Consider the following 23,290-nt stretch of genomic DNA (forward strand, 5'->3'; position numbering starts at 1 on the left):
TAATTCTATGGTAGCTTGCTGCATTCCTGCTTATGTTGTTAAGTAATTCATAAAGTAGCCCCAGTCCAATTAGGAGAAAAAGAACTTGACTTGCGCTTGGAGTATTGAAGGAATAAATAGAGAATAATTAACCATTTTAGCTTGGGGCACAAATTGATCACATTTATTAGAAAGATGCTACAATTGTAATGAGAGAATAAATATCAGATAAATTTTATTTCGCTTAAAAAAAAATTAAAAAATAATTTTCTTCAAATATTAGTATTAAAACTGTCCGGTAGGACAGTTGAATACGGGTTGATCGTCAAAAAGTGCACGAAAATAGTGTAACGCTGAAAACTACCCAACTTTGACAATTTTTGTTCTCTTTTTCTAGAAAAGATCCTTGTTTATTTTCTAGCGATCCTTAGCTACATATTCTTCTACCATAACTTTCCATTGCTCTTTTTGCAATTGTCCTTGGCCAGTCTTCTTTTTTTCTGCACACTTTGACTTAAGTTTTTTTTTGTTTCTTGACGGCCCCTTCTGTCGTTCGCTTACTTCTTTATTTGGTGCACTTATTTCATTTTTATATGACCGGTGAAATTTCAGTTGTGAAAGTGAGTGTTGCTGCTAAAATAATAAATTTTGTATGTGGAAAATAGCAGTAGTTCTTTCCGTAATAGGTAATTTTTTAAAAATTCATTAAAGCTAACGAGAACAGGCGCGTTGTACAAAATTGATAAAAATAAAATGATCTTGTCACTCTAAGCACTTTACAAAAAAAAAAAAAAAAAAAAAAAACTAGATAACTAGCACACGTGCCCCCAGTATTAACAGATTTATCAGTATATCAGATCGGTCGCTTCCGTTGGAAGGTTAAAGTAAGAAACACTTGAAGGCCCCTTTTAAAAAAACGGATTAAAATGCTTGACATTTTCTTTTTCTTTTTGCGACACTTGAATGTTCTTAAAAATCTTAAAGGTTCTTGAGAATCTTTCAATAATAAGCAACGCCGTTCTGCGTTATGATATGCTGTGGAAAGTTCTGTTAACTGAAAATGCATTCTGTTGTATCTAGTTTCAAGGATTGTTAAAAGCTCAACAGAAGCTATGCGGTTGAAGCTATCCATCCCCCTTTCAAAAATCTTTTTCCAATGGTAAGGAATGTCAAATGAATTTAATTTGCTATAAAGATTTTTCTGTATTTATTTATTTATGCCTGCTCTATTTGATTATCGTGAGCTCGGTTCCTGTTTCCAATAGTCTTTTTTTTTTCACCAATCCTGTCCTGTTTTTCTCCCACCAACCTTGAAGAAATATCTTTTTTTTGTTTCACTTCCCTTACATTCTAATTTATTATTCTTCTGGATCCTGTTAATTCTCTTTACTTTCATGCTTTGTATGAATTTCTTCAATACAAAAATTCTTATTTTTTTTAACGCAAAAATCTCTTCATTAGTCGCCTGCAGAAAAAGCGAATTTTGAGCTAAGTCTGTTTTTTTTAAAAATTGGGCTATCCTTTACACACTTCCATTTAGAAACAAATAATAATAAAGGCAAATACACTTGCACAAATTTACATAACCTAGTAATTTGTGGTATGTAATTAGGGGGAGAAAACTAAACCATTTTTGTTTGATTTTTTATCATTTGAATTTAATCAGCTGCTACATTTATGTCAAGCGTTACCTTCTTTTCTTATGTTACAATTTGTACGAGTATTACCACGTAACAATTTGTTTTTATGCTAACATAATGAATACTAATTATTTTTGTTAATGTTTTTTTTATTTATTTTTTTTACTTAAACAAGAAAAGTAAAAAATAAAATCTGACTGATTATTAAAAAAAATTTATATTATTTTGTGTGTTTTGTTTTTATCGATTAATAGTGATTCAAGTAGTCTATTATAGAAGATTCTGTAATAATAAAAAGTATTGTGAATTATTTGCTCTTTTCCACAATCTCCCACAGTTCCATCAAACGTTAAATTTTTTACTTTTGTAAAATTTTCTTTATTGAGTTTTCAGCGAAAAAAAAAAGTTTTGAAGCCAGTCTCCTGAGTCTCTAATAAAGTGGTCTTTAGAAAGTAATTACTTGTTTATGTTTGTGTATTATTAACTCTGGCTCACAAAACTTAAAATCGTAAGAACCTTTAAACAGGGGATTTAAGAAGATAAAATTCGAGTTCTGACTGTACGGATTCTGTGAGCAAAAACCGCAAGTGTGGAGATAGGATGCAAATAAGGAAGCTTTGCTTCTTCCGATGATGCCCAAAAGCGAATGGCAGGTCCTGTCTAGAAGTATTTGTGGGTACATCCATCTTTCTGAGGATATAAAGTAGGTATAATTTACATACATACCTCAGCACTTTATTTTAGAAAGTATTTCAGCTTCATTCTAATTTTATTAACCCCTACCAAATGAAAAACTCATTAAAAATGATCACTTTAAATCTATATTTGGATGGCAAATCATTATTTTATAAAGGACGATCACTTTTTTTTATCCGGCTTGGATTTAGTTTTTTTATTTTTCTGTTTACTTCCTTCAGGTTCTTGAAATGTTACTTGCAAGTTTTCTGATTTGTTTACATTTTTTTCCTTCTTGTCTTTCTTTGTTTTTGACGCTTCCTTTTTATTCTTTTTGAAAGGAGTTTTCCTTTTCTTTTCATCTTCTGTCATCAATTTTGGTACATTGTCAAAGCTAACTGGCAACGGAGTGTTCAATCTTTTCTCTAAATCTGTAATTCTTTGAGAAATTTCTTCAAAAGAGTTCACTTCAATAAATTTCAGAACAGTTTTGTCCAACAATGCTCTTATTGATGATTTCTGTGCAGCTGCATATGTTGAAAATTCAGAAATAGTTTGTAGAAATAGTGTCTGTTTTTTTTTCCTATTCGTCATTCTGGAAAATTGAGTACATAGAGTTGAACATAGTTCAAATGTTTCTTGCATTGTGGCACAGTAGAATTCAAGCCAAGATTTCTTTAAGAAAACAAGAGAAATAAAAATATATAAAAATCGTAACTTGGAGTTTACTCAACATATTTAATAAGAAAGAAAGAATATTGCCCATTTCAGTCACTTTTTTTTTATTTTTTGCCAACCATACGACCTAGGGGCTAGATCTTCAGAACTTATGCTATTAACACTTAACAATATTTTTTACATTGTTACATCTAAGTTGGTGTGTGTTCTGTCCTGAATGTTTGGGCGTTCCACTCTCTTTTTTGGATTAATGAATCAATCACCAAAAACGATGAACAATACAATATTTAACCATCTTCTATAATATGAGGACAGAAAAGTCATAGAGAGAAGCCAAAAAAGGAGTACCGGTTGAAGAATTTCAATGGTTGCAGTCATTTCCTGTCGTGGAATACAATTTAAATGTAGTGTTTCAGCTTTCTGGGCTAGTTTTTAGAATATTTTGTGCACACAAAGACGAAATTATCGAAAAACCACTTTTCCATACTCAAGAGGGCCTCAAAATGTATTTTCAAGTTTGAAAGATGATATCACGTAGGTGGCGGCCGTCAGCCGCGATGCACTCTTGAAGGCGAATTCTGAAGTTTTCAAACCGCTCTTCTGCACATTTCGATGGGTATTGCCGTAACTTCCTCTCTGATTCTGTCCTTAAGCTCTTCCTGGGTATGTGGACGATGTTTAAAAACTTTTTCCTTTATGTGCCCACAAAGAAAAAAAATCACAAATGCTCAAATCTGGTGAGCGCGCAGGCCACTCCACGTCACTCCTCAAAGAGACGAGGCGCTGGAGGAACAATTGCCTCAATTTCGCCATTGAAATCCTAGCAGTGTGGGATGTATCCCCGTCCTGTTGGAATCAAATGTCTCCCAGATTAGTTGCTTCACTCAATTCTTCCAGCTCAGGTTCAAAAAACTTTTCCCAACATTGTCACATAGCGCTCAGCGGTGACAGTGACGGTGCGCCCATTATCCTCGAAAAAGTAAGGGACCAATAATCCCAAATTGGGATACTGCACACCCTACAGTCACTTTAGGGGAGTGAAGTGGCCTCTGGTGAACTTAAGGATAGAATCAGAGAGGAAGTTACGGCAATACCCAACGAAATGGGCAGAAGAGCGGTTGAAAACTTCAGAATTCGCCTTCAAGAGTGCATCGCGGCTGACGGCCGCCACCTACGTGATATCATCTTTCAAACTTAATGTAATAAACTAGATTCTTTACTGAATTAAACAATATAAACATAATTTCTGTAAATTGAATTGTTTTTGTTTTACATCCCTTTAAAACCGGTTCATACCTTTTGCCCCACCCTGTAGAATACACCAGGTAAGAAGGGTCCTCTGCTTTAAGTTTTACACTGCGTAATAATTGGTATACCACTATGTCTATTCTATAGCCTACCCAATGGAAATAATTTCTGTACACTAGTGAAAAAAGTATATTCCATACTTGTTGAAACGTTCAATATGATTTTACTCACATAAACGTCCAATAGTTCAAATTCGATTTCTTTCAGTTTTTGATTGAACCACTTAGCTTGAAAAGTACTCAATTGCTCTTCGTTCAACTCTCTTTTGGTGGCACTTTTTTTTAGCTCTCGCAATTCATGGTCGATCGTATCATAGCGGAAATTATCCACACCAATTGGACCTTTACTCATTTTTTCCATAGTAGTCACTAAAGTGTCAACTTTTTGTAACAGTTGTTTAATATTTCTGTCCACTGAATTTTCATTATCAGAAATGTGTTCGTGTTTTGGTAAGGATAATTTTCGAGTTCGATGATCTTTGTAGGTAGATGGCAAAGTGTTGATTCGATTTAAAAATGCTCCTTCAGGGTTTGATAACAATGTTCGGATGTTGGCACTGAGAGCTGAGGCATTACTATTTCGAACTTCATTCTCTTCTTGTCTGAGAATTTCACTTTCAGACATATTTCTTCCACCTCTTGTTTTTTGTATTTTAAGGGTTATTTTTGGAAATCTTATTTCCGGTTGTTTTAAATACACTTGTATTCACATATTATTCAATTTTGAAATGTCTTACTTCCTTTGTTGCCAAGGTGCTGTTTTTAAAAGTTTAATTAATTAATCTCAGAAGTGAGTAATAGCTTCACAGCTGGTAACTCCATTAACTTTACTTTTTATTATTATTTTTATAATTTGAATTCTTAAGTTATTTTCGCAGAATTTACCATTTTTCTTGACAGTATACACTGTCAATATGATTTGATAAAGGTGGGTTTTCGGACATCAAACTTTGCTACCATAATGCATGCCTAATTTTTAGCTCTGGCACATAATTTCTTTCATGTTATCCAACGTAGCACGCATGTTCATTGTATTCCTGGACCAGTTTCGAACTTTTCATCTATTTATCATCGGAGATAGATTAATCAATTTGGTGTGAAGACGTCACTTGTTAACTAGGTACTGTTTTTATAAGTTTAATGAACAATTATAGCACATAATTCTTTGCAATATTTGTTTAATCGAAATTTTAACTACCAAATTAAAGGAGAAATGAACAAATATTGGTTAAATAAAAAAGACGACTAACTTTATTTCACAATACAAAATAAATTAGGTACATACGTAGTAAAATAAGTATATATAATTCATGATTATATTTATAACTATTTCTTACACGAGTATCTTTCGGAAAACGAAATTATTTTTGCATTATTTTAAGATAAAATCAATTGTACAGCTACTATTTTGTTCAATGTCCTAAATTGTATCAAGATTTATTTCAAAAATGGATCAAATTTGTAGCTGCAAGGAAAAAAAATTAAGTGAATTTATTAACGAATGGAGAAAGAGAATGATCATCGATGGTGATAGAAGAGAACTCTGTTGGAGATTATCTGGATGAGACTTGTAACATTGGGTCCCTAAAAGAGCATGAGACGGGTTGTTGGTTCAGGGCAACTAAAAGATCAAAATTAAGAATTACTTAGAAAGACAGGATAAAAAAAAAAGAAAAAAAAGTAACTAATTCAAATAAGCAGGTACTAAAGTGAAGATAAAAACTAGAAAACAGGATTGGGTTCGGACCTGATTAAAGAACAGAGAAAGCAGGGATACCGAAGTTAATGGATTAAAGCTGTTCTAGTGTAGGAGTAATATTGACTTATTCAAAAATGACAGAAAATACAAGAAAAGATATTTTTAAATAATAGCTAAAGTAATCAAATCTTTATAGTTGCACCATTATTAAAATCCTATGTTCTTTTGAAACTTAATCTTATAGACCAAGTTAATTAATAAGGCCGTATTAAGATGGTTGTCCGTTTTGTTCAAATAGATTCTTCGAAATTTTTAATTCTATTTTGAAGTAACTGCACAGTCTAACTGAAATTTTTGGATAACATAAAACATTGTCCAAGCAGTGGGTTTTGACTTTATCAACGCTCTTTAAACATAAAACTCAACGTATCATTTGTAAAGATTCCCTATTGGCTGTAATTACCTTACAATACTGTACCAATAATCATACATAAATATTTCATGTACTTTAATAATATTAATGGTAAAATGACGATAATACAAGATAAAGTATAATCAATAATTAATAATTTTTTAAAAGTAACTAGGCAGGAAATCTGTAGTATCTAGAAGATAATAAAAACGAGTAATTTTAAAATACAAAAACACTTCTAAAATATTTTTTTCAGTCAATATATATACTTTTTATATATATTTTTGTTTTCAAATCTTATATTCTTATTTACATATTCTTTTTTGTTTAATCAATTTTTTATTTCTCTGGTGGGAAATAATTATTATACAAAAATAACAATGTTATCATCTTTTTCAATTAAATTTCTCTAGTATGTATTATTTTTTGTGGAACAATATACCATAATTTTCTATCTAATAATTAATTACTTCTTTTTAATTTTTTGCGTCTCTCATGTTCATTTTTTAGCATATTAATGATAATACATAATAAAAGAAAATATGTCTTCCCTGCTGAATGAATTACTAAGATAGTTTGAAATAATGCTCGGAAATAGTACTACTCATAGTACTACAATGGTTCATACATTTAGAATGTGAGACGTAATAATAGAAAAATTCTATGAAAATATTTATATTTTCATAAATTGCACATTAATTTCAAAATTACCCATTCAATTAGCTTAATGCATGTATGAAAGCCTTAAATCTTTCCTGTTCTTTGTTCGTAGTTTTACTTTCGCTCACAAACTCGAGTAATAAATTAAAGAAATTGTACAAAAACTGTTGATGTTGACTATTATTTGAAATATTTAATATTCAATGCACGCTTTACTCGTGTTTTCCATGAAGAAAAGTAAACTTGACGTATTAAACAAGTGTGGACGACTCAGTCAAGGAACCTTCTCATAGGCAGACCACTGAGCGGATAAATAATTATTTCTAAGTGCATAAAATATAGCCAGTAAATAGCTGTCATGTGTAAAGATAACAAAAATAAACGCGAATTTTCCAACCTTCTGGGAAAACAAACAACAGGAGTATTAATATGTTATGTATATTTATACATATGTATTTTAAATGTAAACAGTTTTTTTAGACCAATATTCTATCATACGTTTGTTTGTGATCAATGTATGAAGATGTGAGGAATACAAACATTTGAACCTGACAAGTTTGATAAAAGTGTGCATACTATGATAACCATATAATTACAATGATATCTGAACAATACATATATATACTCGTATATGTAGAGATATATATATTTTATAGTACTTTGTGGAATTGATGTTATTTGTTTATTTCTGTATTATAATAGATAAAATAGAAGAAACCCAAATAACATCAAAAAATTCAGATATTCAAACGAAAGCTTAACAATAAATGTCATTCTAACTTTAATAATAATATCAATGCTTTTTGAGTTAACAGTTAAGCAAAATTTTAATTTTATACACAAATGTATAAAAACTTAATTTTAACTTCCTAATTTTATTTAGTAAGCTACATTTTTAAGCTTTTCAAATTATTTAAATCACAATTGTCTTTTCTATTCTTTTTATCTATAGCAGGGGCGCCAACTATATGAGCCTAGACATCTCTCCCGAAAAAAATAAAAATAACCCGACAGCTCCTCCGAAAATCAGAGGAAAATTACAGACAAGATGTAAGCTGACATGTTATTGGTGAAAAAGAAAGAGAGGATACGCAATAATTTAATTGATTTTATCCGTTCCAGCAAGTTTTTTTTTTTTTACAAAATTTAAGGCGCATCAACATCTGAGGGCATTGGCAGTGTTCTCTTATTTCAGACAACCCCGGACAGTGAGCTATAAGAAACTTCTAGGAACAGAATAAGGGCCAGCAGCTGAATTCGAACTCAGGATCTTCGCATGGCAAACCACTCAGCTAAGCTAATCGCCTTCCCTTGCAAAAGTTTGTTCTCCTTCAATTTGACAGGATGTGAATTTTCAACCTTATTGAGATTAGATCATCAGGTTTGTGTTTCTTTTTAGAAAAGAAAAAACACCAGGGATCACGGAATTCTTGGGTCTCAGGGGCAGACTTTTCGTCACCATACGGAGGTGAGATATCTTAGAATAGTATTTTTATTTTTTTTTTGAAGAATAGAAGTTTTAATTTCTAGCTTTTAAGATTAACTCGGCAATTTTCGAATATTGCCTTGCTCTGGGCGAATATTGTGTTCCAGCTGGCGCCTCCATCTAAATAGACCACTCAAAATTTCATTTATTTTTACCTTATCGGAAAAGTCGCACTTTCTTTTCAATACTGGGCATAAAAACTCAGATTTATATAAAATACAAATCTAAAAACTCTGATTACTTTTTCTTCAGAAAAAAAATAGATATACGTACTAAAATGGAGATTCGCTCATCTTTGACAGTACTGTTATATTAAAAAGCTAATACACCTAATCAAATTCCCCAACTCTGCTTCACTGGCCAGGCGTTGGTGACGCTTCAACTAAGGAAACTGGTACTGGTGCAAATCCTTGGGCGTCCGCAACTACAAACACCATTTCACTGCTACCTGGGCAAGGCAAGTAAAATTTTAATTAACATGGAAACAAAATAATTTGAAGAGAAAACTCATACAACTTTTTCTTATTACTATTCCTTAAAGTTTTCTTTACACACCAATTTTCTTCAATCTCTTAAACATTTGAGTTATATTTTTTTTTTCTTCATACCAATGTACAATTAGGAAAAATTGTACATTAACCTGAAATGTTACCATATAGAAAGCCAATAATACCTATCCCTTCCAGAGAAGAACTAATCAATAATTTTCAAACTCAAAAAGAACTCAAAATAATTAAAATAACTTTCTGCAATTTGTCGTTTTTAAAACATTACAGCTAATACAGATAACACATAAAAATTTGTAGGGTTCAGCAAAACCTACTAGCATATGAATCATACAAATTCATTTCAGTCTAAGTAACTTCGACAAGTAGTTGATGCTTCTTTCTACGCTACAAAACCATACTCTTCATAGAGATCTCAACATTCTTTACGTACAACAGCTCGCCAAGACAAAATGCCACACAATTCTCACAGCCCTAATCCTTGCCTAAAGCCTCTTCGACCATTCCTACAATTCACCTCGCCGACTGAACCACCTCGAGATTTCCTTCGGACTGACCTGTGTTACCTACTAGATCATTTTTACTCCTCTCCTCACATCTTACTCACTTGAATCTTTATACAGATGGTAAATTTACATATATAAATCAATTATCTATCTGATCATGCCAAATTTTAATTTTCCTTGCCTACTGACAAAAACAATATTTTATACTTAACTAATTTTTTGAGTTAAGTTTTACAAAATAAAAATCTCCATTAATAAATACCATTTGTGTTCGTTTGATGAACATTGGCTGTTGAGGTAGTTGAAGATACCGCAGGAGATGAAGCTGAGTCAGAGGCCGTATGTCATGCAATATGTTTCTTTCTATGCGACATCATTGTCGATCTTGAAACAAAAGTCTTTCCACAAAGATCACAAGAGTATGGTCTTTCTCCAGTGTGCAAACGTTTGTGTATGGCCATCGGTGAAAACTGGGTGAATCCTTGACCACAAATGTCACACTTGTACGGCCGTTCTCCTAAAAAAAAAATGATAAACGCGTAAAAATGACGACTGGCTAATGTTTCTTGCTTGTATGAACTATGATTGAAATATTAAAAATAAAGTTAAAGCAGGGTTATATACGAAGTTCAGTCAAGAGATTCACATATAGAAAACGCAATTAAATCTCTGGCAATCCGGTCCAGGAGAAATCATTCTAAGATCAGAACAAAAAGAAAAAAGCATGTATCTTATTAAGCTGGGACCATAAAAAAATCCATATTTATCGAGACTATTAAAAGCGTCTAAGATAATGATCCAGTTTAGTCTGAAAAATCGAAAGTGTGCTTGAGAAGTTCATCTCTAAATCAAAGTTATGTTGCACTTTAAACTATTAGAACAACAAAGAATAGTACTTTCGACAGTACTAGGTTACAACTTTTGTAATTAATTTTATACCTTAATCAGTTTGAAATACCTGTATGGCTACGTTTGTGACATCTCAGAGCGTCTCTTCGGGCGAACGCTTTACCGCATACTTCGCATACGAAACTTTTTTCACCAGTGTGCATAGTTGAATGTATTTTCAAGTCGACCCTTGTTAAGAAGCCTTTGCCACACACCTATTTTTGAATTCAATAATTACGTTTATTAGTCTTTCTTAACTTAAATACTAAAACAAAACTAACTTTACAAATGCACAGAAAAGAGACAAAAATGTATAAAAATTGATCAAATTGAAGCGAAAGTGGGTATAACACGATCAGTACAACTTTGACCTTTCATACAATAAATCATAGATAGTTCCATGTGGAAATGTTTTAATAGAATGCAGCCAAAGATAGATCATGATATCCACATAAAATATTTCCATTCAGTTGTAAAGACCAAGATAGAATGGAACTTCAGTGTTTATGTAAACGTCCTTACAATTCGCTTTATTATTCCTTGTAGGATCGACGAAGTCAAGCAATAACCTCCGTTTAATCAGCGGGAACGATTGCTTGCAACGAAAAACAGTACAAAATTATCTAGGAAATCGATGAGATCTTTTTTAGAATGAGGTTTGTGCTGATGCAACCAACGAATAGGACATTGGGGTAAACTTGTGATAACTTCCTTTCCTTAAAATTTTTGAACAATACAAGATAACGTGGCGTGTCTACAATTTAAATCAAGTAAGTTTGTAGTATATACATGAAATTAGTTTTGTTCGGTTCCTGTTAGTAACTCCTAAGTAATATTTCTTGAAGAGTCGCTCCTGAGACACAATAATCTCTATACACGCACTAGATTTCAATTTCTTGGAAGGAACATTGACAAAAAAAATCAACTAAAACTGAAAAAATACCTACCTCACACATGAATGGCTTTTCGCCGGTATGAATTCTCATGTGGGTGACTAGGTATGACTTGCTAACAAATAGTTTATTGCATACAGTGCATGGATACTGACGATTATCTGTTCCTGAATGTACCCTTTGATGGGATTTGCACAAGCCCTTAACAAAAAAAATTATGAAGTAAATTTCATGAATTACTTAATCGAAACTACCAATATAATGATTTGTTTGAAATAAGATCTAAATAAAACTTACCTTGGTGATAAAACCTCTACCACATGTTTCACATAAATATGGCTTAACACCGAGATGTCTATTCTGATGATCTAATAGACTCTGTTTAGTTTTAAAATTTCTTCCACACGTATCGCATGGATACGGTTTAAGATCGCTGTGTACTCTTTGATGAACTATAAGATACGATTTACACTGGAATCCTTTACCGCACGTATTACATGTGTAATCGTAATGTCCCGTATGTTTGGCCTCGTGTTGTGCTAAACCTATTTTCGAACGAAACGTTTTCTCACATGCACTGCACTTGAACGGCTTTTCACCTGTATGTTTTCGCATATGTTCAGCTAATTTATAGTTTGTCTTGTATTCTTTTCCACACTGATCACAACGCTTTCCATCGGTTTTACCTACTTTTTTCGATGGAGTTCCATTATCTACAGACGATTTCTTCTTCATAAATTCACACTCTTCGTTTTGTGCTTGTGGTACGGATGGTAGGGTGGAATTAGTCTGTAAAAAAAAATCATTTTAAATTCAATACGAAATGTAGTCCAAAATTAACGCATAGAAATTTCTCCAAAGAAAAGTTAACTGTTACAGTATAGCACGGACGAGATGAAATGGATGCCTAAACCTGCGAACACACACGATTTTCTCTTACCGCAGAGTAAAGAGCGGTTAGAGTTACCTCTCAATAATATATGTTTCCATCAAATTAAAGCGTGTCGAAGAATGGATACCATGAAACCGTATTTGAGCTTAACTTCAGCTCTACTAAAAACCCTGCTTATATAAGTTTCCTGTAAGCAGTTTCAAATAAATGTAACAGAACTTCATTTATATAGGGCTTTTTGAAAATTTATTTAGCAATTTACAAACTATATAAATACGTAAAATAAGTAAATAAGAAAGTAGTTAAGAAATATTGGTGCGTGAAGAGTAGGAGGAGAAAAACTACCCAGCGGTAGCACTCTCTACAGGATATCCGATGATGATCTTCATTCTGGACTCGGGGCCATTGACAATGTATTCGGCGTGGTGGATTGTTAGAGGAGGCGAGAGGCTGTACGAGAGGATGAGAGAAAGCAGAGAGAACCATTACGGAACTTTTGATATGTCTTGGCAGGCTGTTGTACGAACGGTATGCTGAGATCCCAATATGAAGAGTAAAGTTAATCACGCAGAAAGGAGCGTTAACTATATATCAGAGTAATTTTGATTGAAATGTCTGTACAGTTCGTGGGCTGAACCCCACAGCTCTAGTCCATACATCCACATAGGTTTGAAGATAGAATTATATGTCTATGGACAATTTGGAGTTTTAGTAAGTTTTGTTCATGCTGAGATAGCAGCTCGATCGCTAAGATTTCTTAAGAAATACCTCCTCTCGCTGCGGGAATCATAAAAGTAGCAAAGAATTTTGGCTTTTAAGCAACTGCCACATACTTTTAGCAATAATTTACTTATCATTATTACCAAACCAACTTTACCTGTCTAGGGTGTTCATCTCTCATATGATCCAATAAAGCCCCTTCATTTGCACAAGATACCCCGCAGATACCGCATTTCTTCCAATGTATTTCACAATGCGCTTGGAATTCTTCACTGTTATCAAACGGTTTACCACATATATTACAAAAAAACCATGTCTGAGATTCTGCTTGAGAAGTTACTATATAGTTTCTAGTAGGATGAATTACTTCCGTGGTAGTTGTCCCATTTTTCATCGGTCCTTCACCAAGTTCATGTAAACTTCCAATAAAAAAATAAAAAATAAATATTTGGTTCGTACAAAATATTTATAATAATGTTGGTTGTTGGATTCAATTCATACATACACCAGTAAAATCAATTTGGACGAGTATAGAGAACAACTTTGGGAGAAAAAATACTCTTATATGGCACCCTCTGGACTACTATTCATGGAAACACTTATATTGTTGGATGTAATGTGTAACATAGAATAATCCAGATAATTGCTTGATATATGTCTAATTGCTAGGTTCACACACACTATCGAAAAAATTACATCTTCAAGGATTATTTTGAGACACATTTAACAACCCTTGGTTTACCAAGAACACCCAAACACAGCGAACTCGAAGATGTTGCACTTTCACACTTAGTTGATGACATTACTAACTCACTGGAAGAAATCCTACCTAGACAATCGTCAACATTACTCTACCTCAAAAAGAGAGCCTTCTAGATTAATAAAAATATGACTTTACCAAAGATCTTTGTACAAATGACTTATTTATTATTATTGCAATATGAAAAACTCTAAGGGAGATGGTCACATTTCAATCTGTAAATAAATAATAATTTCCATAGGAGATACCTACCTAATGTCCGTGACTTCCAATCTTGAAGTTTCAATACTATCTCTGTGATCAATTGTATTAAATGGCTGCATCGTACAAGGTTCGTTTTGTTCGTGAACACCTAATGAGTCACTATCAGATTCACAACAGTCAGATTCTGTAGTAGTTTCTCCCTTGACACCACTACCTCCGGTATTGCTCCCTGTTCCACCGTTAGTTCCGTTGTCGTTCTTTATAGATGTGATATCAGATTCGCACTTAACATTATCAGAATCACTACTATTCACTGGTATTCCAATAATTGCGTCCAGATGTTCTGTATTATTATCCAAATGAACGTCAACCTACAAAAATCGTACTTATTCAAGCATTATTTAATAATAAAGTTATCAATATTTTTGACCTCCTCTTATTGCTGTTATAATGATTTCAGGTCCCTTGAGTTGGAAAGCTTGATTTAAATGTATATATGTGATCACCATAGCACTTAAACCAATAGCTGGTAGTTTAAAATTAATGCGTTGGAATTACTCCCATTAAAATTATTTTAAGACATTCTGCGAGTTGTTTGCCACAGAAAAATAATCTGTAAAATGCTGTTTTTGTATCGCTCAAGCACAATTGTTTTTCAGTTGCCTTTCCTCTCCTGCACAATAGTTTAAGGTTGAAGAATGTTTCAATTACCTCCACTGATGGTCTTATATGAAGACTATCTGAACTGATTGGAGCTGCGCACAATAATGTATCCATCTGTAAGCCAAGTTCATTGTTTACTGTAGGATTATACAAATTTTTCAGCATATTATTCAACACGTATTCGGTTTTCATACTCTTCTCACGAAAATCAAATAAAGCATCTAATTTATAAACACACTCTTCGCAGACCATTTTTGGGAGTTTATCGTTGTTGGTTACCTAAAAATTAACAGTACGATAAAAAGTATAGTATTAAAATAAAAAACAAAACAAAAATAAAGCATCAACAAGAACTTACTTGTATAGGAAGACATGCAGTAATTTTCTTATAAATTTGTCTTAAATTTCCTTCTCTTTCAAAAATATGTAATCCTAAAAGAACACTAGTTTTGGCACCACACAATCGGCACAATTCACTGAATTCTGATAACTGCATACTAACTGTTGCCATTTTTAAAGGATTACATTCAAACCCCTCCACCTTTTAAAGGCATTCAGTGAAAAAAGCCATAGACTATTTTATAATATCATTAAGCAATCCCACTTCATATTGTTTATGCATGAATCCTTACATTAAAAAAAAAAAAAAAAAAAATACATCTAAAAGATGAATGAAAACATTACATATTTTAACAAGTTAATATAGCTGCCTAAAATTATTTGAGTGGGTAATAGATCACTAACAGTATTGGTGGGGAAGGGCGAGGATAGTGAAGAATGATAAAAGTTTAATTTTTTATTTTAATATGACTTATAAAACTCCCGCAATTATTATATAACAAAAGATCGAATGAAATTAAGAAACAATTATTTATTTTTTACGTTATAAATCAAATTATTATTTTTTAATAAATAGTCTTTAATTTTTAAATTCTTTTTTAGAGTCATAACACAATATTAGAGAAAAACCCAGAACATTTATAAAAATATTTTTTATTTTTAGTACTTTCTAAATTAATTTTCTAAAAATAAAATGTATTATTTGCAGGTTATCGAACCCTATGGGCAGACGTTATCATAATGGTCTTTGCTCATAGTAGTGGCAATACGTACGGACAGCAGACAGCAGCAGTTGTAATGTAGAAAATGGCTGGCGTGAGTGAATGTTTTGCTATCGGTAGTATTGTAGCTTGTAAAACATGTTACAATAAAGTTATTGAAGGAGAAGTACAAGCCTTTGATCCGCAGACAAAAATGTTGGTATTAAGTATCCTTTAAATAATGTACTAAAAATGAATCTTATCCAATGTCACATGCCTGCCTTACTGGCTGGCATTACCGTTCCAACTTTTTAATTGATTACATTGATAAAACTAATAATTTTAAAAATATGAACATCGTTCGCGAATGCTGTGTATTTTTAAATAAGTTGTCATATTTTCTTCATTATAGTAATGTTATTTGATGTATTTTTATTCTTTAATTAAAACTATAAATATCAAATTATATGTATTTTATATCAGTTTTATACTTTTCTAATTTAATGTTTTTATGTATAAATTATTGTCATATAAGTACCACATTATAATTATTTCTTATATTTCCTTGTTAGCATTTTTTAAAAAACTAAATGCTTAATTTTTGTTATTAATTTTTTAAAAATGTGCCTATGATTGAATTTTTTCGTTTTTTAATTTTTTTCCTTAATTAGTAAATCAGAATGCCCTGCATCGAATAATAGGCCAAGTTGTAGCAATGTTTATATAGTAAATCTTTCATTAGTAAGCGATGTACAAGTAAAGAAAGAAGTTACAACGCCCCCTGAACCAACCAAACCACTGAATCTCCAGAGGGTAAAGTTGTTTTCTTAATATAATTTATTTGCTGTTTTATGCTTTTTAAAATAATTAATTTCTTTAATTTTTCCTTTCAAAACCATGCGTTGACTAGACGTTCTATTTTTCCATAAAATTTCTACCAACTAAAGGTGTCCTTAGTCGTTTCATATTACGACAGTGCGTACTATTACCTATTAGAATTATCATTGAGTAGGCGTTAATATAGGCTACATTGTTTTTTTTTTATATATATCTTTCTCTCATAACTAAGAACCTATTGATTTTAGGTACCTGTGAATGATCTGATTTGTAGGTGGTTACTTTTCAGAAATTTAGCCTTGCAGTTTACTGGCATAACTACTATTTAGTCTTAATCATTTAATCAGTGAAATTGTGATTAATTAATTTTTTTTAGTAATTTATTAATTTATTGAATGCACTTACAAGCAAAACAAAACTATTCTAAAGTACACTATCAATGTTAATGTTATGCCAACATAAACGTGGACGATTTTGAATCTGTTGAGGCTCCAACATTTTCTTTTTAGAAGGAATTATAGACACGTTTTTGCTATTTACTAGCCTGCAGGCCCTATTTTGATTTAGTAGATTAATCATATAATAAGGCGGTAATAACCTGATTGTCGATGCGCCCTTCCTCCCCCCAAAAAAGTAATTTTATGGGTATTTTTGGATGATATAAATCCAGAGCAATAGCTTTGAAGTTCTTCGAGAAGTTGGAAGCTCGGTGTATGTGCGAGAGTTACTACATCTTTCAGATTCTTCAAGATTTCAATCCAATATTTAATTCACTGGCACGTTGGAAGAACATATTTTAGAATTTCTTTCAGTCTTCGCACTAGAAATTTGGGAGCTACTAGACATTAAAAATTGAGTCTATTATTTCTCAGAATCTGTTTATTTGTTAAAAAAATGCCGATTTTAGGAAAATCTTCAAATTTTGGAATTTTTCTTGAAATTTTGTAAGAATCTTTTTTAAAAATTAAATTTCTGTACCTCCCTTTTTTAAATAGACGTAGTTGGTCGCGATTTATTGGCGCTTAATGAAATAGTCAATAAAAAAAAAATATCTTAGCCGTCATATCAGCGTTTGGGGTTATCCTTTGTCATGAGTTAGATTGCTTAAGAGTTGCAATTCCCAAGAGTTCTTTGGTCGTATTGGCATATATCTTAAGACACCTGATCGATCATCGCAGAATTAGGAATTATTGAGTTTTGGGAGTTACTCTAATTGAAAGAACTAGTCTGATATGTATGATCTTATGCTAATGACAAGACTGCTTTCGCTGTTTTTTTTTTTTTAATTCTTTGATCATGTAAAAAGTTCATTTGTTGAACACCATGTAATCTTAAAGATGATTTGCAGAACGTTCTTTAGCGGCAGTGAGTACTTTGAGTGTGGACAGTATGTCTTACAGTACTAGTACTTTGCGTTATGAATTTTGTTTTCGTTGTATCTTTTACGGTTTATTTATAAGGACCTACTTTAAATTGTTTGTAGTAAATTCGAAAGGGTTTTCAATCCGCATGTGTTTATTAAATCTACATAAAGTTAGTAAATAGAAAAATTTACAAAGTTTAGCACATGTCCACTTTTAATAATTTTTAAAATAGTTTATTACAGCACATTCATTTTAATTGACCAAAATTTCCATTTTTAAATGGAAGATGGTTGGTCATTTTTATGTTATTCAAAATGCAACATCAATGTTTTGCATTGTTGATGTTGTTATTGAATGTGCAACATTAAACTTGAAATACCAGGGCCATCTGCTTTAAGTAGAAGCTGTTTTGGTAGTATTAAATTTCATACAGTTAACAACTTGATTTTGTTTACAGGCGATCATATCGTATTTTGTCAATTATCTTTATTATCTCAATTAATTTTATTTAAATCTCAAAGATCTATCGTAGATTCATTCAGTGTTAGTATTGGTACATAGTGTGAAGTCTCTCTGTATATGTGTAAGCGTGGAGTAAGTTTAGTCGATTCGATGCGTTCACCGAATTTTCCCTTCAAAGAGAAGAGTTTCGGAATAGCTAATCAGTCGAATACACTTCGATCTTAAAAAAAATAAAATAAATTTGAAAAGGGCTTCTCTTTTTCGTCAAATTCTATTATCATATTTCGATATGGAACGATACAACGCTTGCTAGAACTGGAACCATTGATATATGATGTGACCAAAGAAGATTGGATACGCCCTTTTGAAAAATAGATACATAGCTACAGATGTATCACTGAGCTGGTGTATTTCCCTAGGATACTTCTACTCTCAGGGACGAAGAAAGAAAGGAAAAAAAATAAATATTTAAATCATTTTTCCTGCTTTTGGAATAGGGTGTGTTGAACTTGATTTAAGAATTTAAGTAATATGTCCTAATGATCAAGTATTATTTATTACTTTGAAGTATTTTATGGATGTTCTCTCTTATATGAAAAGATGGATGAAATACTAAATACTAATCTGTGAGGTAATCTGTCCAGCGAATGCAGTATTGTTGCAAAAAATATTCTCAAAACAATTATAGTGCTAATTAAAAATGACTACTTTTATTGCGGAATGCGGGGACAAAACATTGCTGAGTGATAGCTGTTGTTTGCTTGGATAATTCCGTAACATAAATTTATTCCATGCAGTGTTTCTTTTTTATTGCTGCTGAAATAGTTTTCAGTAACGTGATCAAGCATGGATACAACAGTTTATTTAAAAAAATAATGAAGTGAGGCTGCCTCACTTAGAGCTTTACTGACATACTGATAATAAATTCTGACAGGAAAACAAAGATGCTGATGTTGAAGGGTTTACAATCCACTTTCTTTTTGACTGGATGTTGTTTAAAAGTTGGTGATCTTTGTCAGTGTTTGTATTTGGAAAAGGCTAACATTTTTTATTTTTGTGTTTTATATTTTATTTGTAACAAAATGGATAGGATAACAGTTAATTGGCAAAGAAATGTTGCCTCTCAGAGGCTGCCTTGAGCACCTTTCGTAGAACTATAATATATGAATATGAATGACTGTGTATAAGCATTTTCGTCTGTCTATTCCAAAAGCATTCAATGACGTGCAAGCCTTGTTGTAAACACAACTCATTTTGTACTTCATTTTTAGTTTTAGTTTGAAAAGTAATAATTAAAAAGATATTTCGATATCTTTCTTTTTTAAATACAGATTCATAATTACAAAATAAAGCTAATTTAATGACTATTTTTCATTTATGTTTGAATTAATTGAGGTTTTCCGTGGTTATCCGGTCTGGAGGATGAATTTTGCAATGAAGTGCTTTTTTCTACATGCTTTGAAATTTAAATTTAATGTTAATAATTTTTTAAACAAAATATTTAATGACCTTTAGAATTCTAGGAAATTAGAAGCTTCTCTCATTTTATATATTTTATTCTTTTTTCCAGATAAGTAATAGAGTTCGAACGAATATCGAACAGAAGAGGTGCTTAATAGCAGCCATCAGAGCAGGTGTTACACAGGAAGGCATGATGCTCTTTAATACTATTAGTAAAACGTGAGTTCTCCTGATTAATACTTGCCATTGGTTCCGTATAAATTGAATATATTTTTCCTATATTATGACGGCATCAAATTCACCCAATTATATTCGTTTAAGTTAGTTTATGACGCCTGAAAGACAAATGTGGCAGAATGAACGAAACGCTGCTCTAACTGTAACAATGCGCTTCTTGGGACTAGATGGCATAATAGAGTAAACCACGCCATTACGAAGTCTTATTTCAGACCTTAATTAAACGTGTTCCGAAGAAGTGTACCCAACGGATGATCATGATGGTCCCCGTTATTTACGTGAACGCATTGGCTTTTAAAAAAACAACCGTACATAATCGATCCCACGGCGCAAAGCAAGGATAGAAATAGAAAAGAAATTTATTATTCTGGGACAATTGTCCCCTAAGAATAAATACAGGAACAAATAGAGGCCTTAATAGTTCGGCCTATGATTAAACAGAAAATAAATAAATAAGTATTTACAAAAAGTGAAAATATAATAAGTGAAAATGAAAGTAAAAATAAAATAATAAAACAGCAGAAATTAAGGAAATAAATTAAAACAATTAGAATTTCGGAGGAAGCTGAATAGAAAGTAGATAACTGAATAGACGGGATTTAAAGATGGATAGGGTAGGAGCATAGCGGACAGATGAAGACAAGGAGTTCCAGAGAGAGGTAGCACGTATTAGGAAGGACTTGTCAAAGGATGAGGTACGGTGAGAGAGGAAAAAGGATAGATAATATTTAAAGTAAAGCACAGCTTTATTTATTGGAAATACATTAACTAGTATCTCCCAGAGGTACAGGGAAGAGTTTAGTGAGCGCAATTTTGAGCTGATAAGAAATGATTTGAGGCTCGGAAGACTATCCTTACTTCGTCTCTTGATGTTTTCGACAAGATCAGTTTAGATCACAGTGCAATATTTAAATCGAAGAAAGAGACATTATCGATTCCCAGTTTCTACATTTAACGAAGAAATTTTGTGAATAAGTGAATTTTTAGTATGTTTTTACATCTTTTTTGAGTGACTTTAGAGGAAGAAAGATTATTGCAATTTTTAGTCAAAAAAAATTGTTTTTTAACCTCCAGGACTAAAGCTGGGCATTAAAACAAATCAGTATAATTTATGTCTGAAATAGGAAATAATCTTTCTTTCCCTTATATTTAATGTCCATATAAATGTTGGGTTTTCTTTATTAAGTAAAATTCCCTTGTGACAGATAAGTGCTTAACTTGATACAGTAGAGCAGCCCCTCTGACATTTTTATTCTTCATTTTTGCAAATAAAATGTTCCTCTCATAGAAAAATAATTTCAATTTATTAAGAATTTAATAATTCTTATGAATTTTTCTTATACCCTATTAAGGGTATATACCACTAAAATAATGTAGTAGTAGATTATAATGTTAATGCTTTTTTTTCATTTTAGGATAAACGAAGTAACTTGGCAGGGGCCTAACATAGTAGTAATGAATCAGGTAACAATCACACCTCCATATACACCTGACAATATCAAGGGGGACATTCATAGTAAAGCGTTTATCCATATTCGTAAAGTTGTAAGTAATCTTGATTTTTTTTTCTTTTACTCAATTCATTTCTTTACATAAAGTTTGTTATAAAACTTAATAATGTAAATTCTAGTTTCTCATAGTTTGATCTTTCAAGTCGCTAATTTAGCTGCAGGAAGAAGTGGTTTAGCAACTTCTCTAGGGTTATTGGCCACATAGCATTATGCTTCCCCTAAAACATACTAAAATTATTGCACTCCCTGGAACATTAAAAACCGTGAAAAATTGATAATCTCAAAACTGCTAAGAACTGAAATTGTTCTGTGGTAGTAACTCAAAAAAAGTCTCTTATTAAATGCAAGTTTAAATATTTTACTAGCATAGTATGTACATATTTGATTCTGATAGGTTAGTGATTTTTATTCAACTTCAAAAGTAGATTCATCAGTTTGAGTAGACTTCAATATAGCTTCTAACAACCCAAAAGTCATATGCTATGAAAATCTAATTGGAGCAATCTTTGAATGAGAGTGAAAACGCTCTACGAGTAAGAAAAAACACTCGTGCTTGTGGACGTCATTTAAAAAAAACTTTATTTACCTGTTTTCATTACAATTTCTTTTGAGTTAACAAAATATAAAAACAAATATAGTTACACATTTTAGACTAAATAGAGTTATTGCCTGCTCTCTGGTGGTAGTTGAGATCACTCGCTGTGGAAGTATCCCCAGGTAATAAAAACACTCACACAGGTTCACTTGGAAATTACTAGGAAGAGAAAGAAGCTACAGCCTGGGATAACCCCTCCTGCGTGACGTATGCACATTCCCGATAGATTAAGAATTTAAGAGGGCTTTTGGGAGTGCAGATGTTAATCAACAAAGTTCTTTAGAGACAATCACTTAGGAATCAGAGAGCCGAGAGATTGAGATAACCTTTCCTGGTGCCTAAACATTTCTCAAGGCAGGTTATACTCTTCTCTGTCATCCGTAACTACACATACTTTCTGAAAAAGAAGACATAATGCCTCTCCAGCCCGCGTTAGTTAGGAAAGGCTACTTACTTACTCTGAACTTAATTCCGCCAAACCCAAATAGTTCCCAGTACGTGTCAATTAATTTTTGCAGGGCCTACGTACATTGTGTGAATGTTAAGGGGTAATGTCGGTCATGTGGGTTGATAAAATAGATATTCTTTGCCAGAAACTTGAATTTTAATAGAAATATCATATTTCCACTCGTTAATTATTCACAATTTAAGTTAATTTTAATGATCATTGTGAAAACAGGTTGAGAAACATTTACGAGATACACAACTAAATACATTAAGACAACAGCAAACTAGTAGCCAACAGCAGCAAGAAGCCGGGGATAGTAGTTGCAGCAGTAGCGCTTCAGCAACAATCAATAACAACACAAACAGCAGCAACAATAACAGCAACAGTAACAACAACAACACTAGGATGACAGCTACTGTGGCGGCCGCCGGCTCAACTACACCCTCAACAGCGCTCGCTAATAGTCAGTAGACATTCACAGGATACGTATTTTTTTTTTCCTTTTTTCTTTTGTTTTTTTCTCATTTTAAGTAATAGTCGACAATATTCTTTATTTAGTCCGATGCAACTTCATACAGCTCTTTTTGTTTCGGGTAATGTATACTTGAAAGTAGTTTTTCGACACCAGCTATAATCCTGTAATCTGAACTATATTTTTTATAAAACCTAAAATTTAAAAAAAAAAAAAAAAAAAAAAAAAATTGAAAAAGTATTGAGAATTTTAAATGTGTTCTATTAGAATTTAGCTGCCAAAAGTTTTTAAAAAA

The 23,290-nt window shown here is 32.1% G+C and overlaps 3 protein-coding genes and 1 long non-coding RNA gene across 6 annotated transcripts; 2 read left to right on the plus strand and 2 right to left on the minus strand.

Annotated features, from left to right (window-relative positions):
• Positions 1 to 284: 284 nt before the first annotated feature.
• On the minus strand, positions 285 to 5,052 carry LOC141451759 (uncharacterized). 2 transcript variants are annotated; one of them, XM_074123407.1, is made up of 2 exons: positions 4,452 to 5,052; positions 285 to 2,889 (listed from the first exon to the last, which is right to left on the minus strand). In XM_074123407.1, exons 1-2 carry the CDS (start codon positions 4,902 to 4,904, stop codon positions 2,878 to 2,880), a joined length of 465 nt encoding a protein of 154 aa, XP_073979508.1. In that variant the 5' UTR covers positions 4,905 to 5,052; the 3' UTR covers positions 285 to 2,877. The 2 variants fall into 2 exon arrangements, with proteins under 2 accessions (XP_073979508.1, XP_073979507.1); XM_074123406.1 differs by having other exon boundaries at positions 285 to 2,969.
• Positions 5,053 to 5,261: 209 nt separating this feature from the next.
• LOC141451771 (uncharacterized) lies at positions 5,262 to 12,722 on the plus strand. The gene is made up of 3 exons (XR_012457101.1): positions 5,262 to 5,399; positions 8,450 to 8,518; positions 12,209 to 12,722. It is a non-coding gene; the product is annotated as an uncharacterized lncRNA (long non-coding RNA).
• LOC141451747 (uncharacterized) lies at positions 5,508 to 15,339 on the minus strand. Of its 2 annotated transcripts, none has more exons than XM_074123377.1 (9): positions 14,927 to 15,339; positions 14,617 to 14,847; positions 13,954 to 14,276; positions 13,099 to 13,360; positions 11,627 to 12,118; positions 11,384 to 11,530; positions 10,507 to 10,651; positions 9,811 to 10,065; positions 5,508 to 8,980 (listed from the first exon to the last, which is right to left on the minus strand). In XM_074123377.1, exons 1-8 carry the CDS (start codon positions 15,077 to 15,079, stop codon positions 9,893 to 9,895), a joined length of 1,926 nt encoding a protein of 641 aa, XP_073979478.1. In that variant the 5' UTR covers positions 15,080 to 15,339; the 3' UTR covers positions 5,508 to 8,980; positions 9,811 to 9,892. The 2 variants fall into 2 exon arrangements, with proteins under 2 accessions (XP_073979478.1, XP_073979477.1); XM_074123376.1 differs by having other exon boundaries at positions 5,508 to 8,984; positions 14,927 to 15,337.
• Positions 15,340 to 15,648: 309 nt separating this feature from the next.
• Positions 15,649 to 23,232, plus strand: LOC141451760 (protein LSM12-like). The gene is made up of 5 exons (XM_074123408.1): positions 15,649 to 15,835; positions 16,288 to 16,421; positions 19,842 to 19,951; positions 21,385 to 21,514; positions 22,755 to 23,232. Exons 1-5 carry the CDS (start codon positions 15,715 to 15,717, stop codon positions 22,992 to 22,994), a joined length of 735 nt encoding a protein of 244 aa, XP_073979509.1. The 5' UTR covers positions 15,649 to 15,714; the 3' UTR covers positions 22,995 to 23,232.
• Positions 23,233 to 23,290: the final 58 nt, after the last annotated feature.

This window comes from Rhodnius prolixus, unplaced genomic scaffold (assembly GCF_049639745.1).
Source record: "Rhodnius prolixus isolate KJV_2025 unplaced genomic scaffold, Rpr scaffold_14, whole genome shotgun sequence".
In the NCBI taxonomy this organism is placed as follows: domain Eukaryota; kingdom Metazoa; phylum Arthropoda; class Insecta; order Hemiptera; family Reduviidae; genus Rhodnius; species Rhodnius prolixus.

Coding starts and splice junctions, on each gene's coding strand:
- LOC141451759 (XM_074123406.1), bottom strand. CDS start 4,904: ATGTCTGAAAGTGAAATTCTCAGACAAGAAGAGAATGAAGTTCGAAAT. Junction 2,970..4,451: donor TTGAACTATTGGACGTTTAT/GTGAGTAAAATC, acceptor GTTTTCTTAAAG/AAATCTTGGCTTGAATTCTA.
- LOC141451747 (XM_074123377.1), bottom strand. CDS start 15,079: ATGGCAACAGTTAGTATGCAGTTATCAGAATTCAGTGAATTGTGCCGA. Junction 14,277..14,616: donor ATATAAGACCATCAGTGGAG/GTAATTGAAACA, acceptor CGATTTTTGTAG/GTTGACGTTCATTTGGATAA. Junction 10,066..10,506: donor TCACAAACGTAGCCATACAG/GTATTTCAAACT, acceptor TTTTTTTTTTAG/GAGAACGGCCGTACAAGTGT.
- LOC141451760 (XM_074123408.1), top strand. CDS start 15,715: ATGGCTGGCGTGAGTGAATGTTTTGCTATCGGTAGTATTGTAGCTTGT. Junction 15,836..16,287: donor GACAAAAATGTTGGTATTAA/GTATCCTTTAAA, acceptor TTAGTAAATCAG/AATGCCCTGCATCGAATAAT. Junction 16,422..19,841: donor AACCACTGAATCTCCAGAGG/GTAAAGTTGTTT, acceptor TCTTTTTTCCAG/ATAAGTAATAGAGTTCGAAC.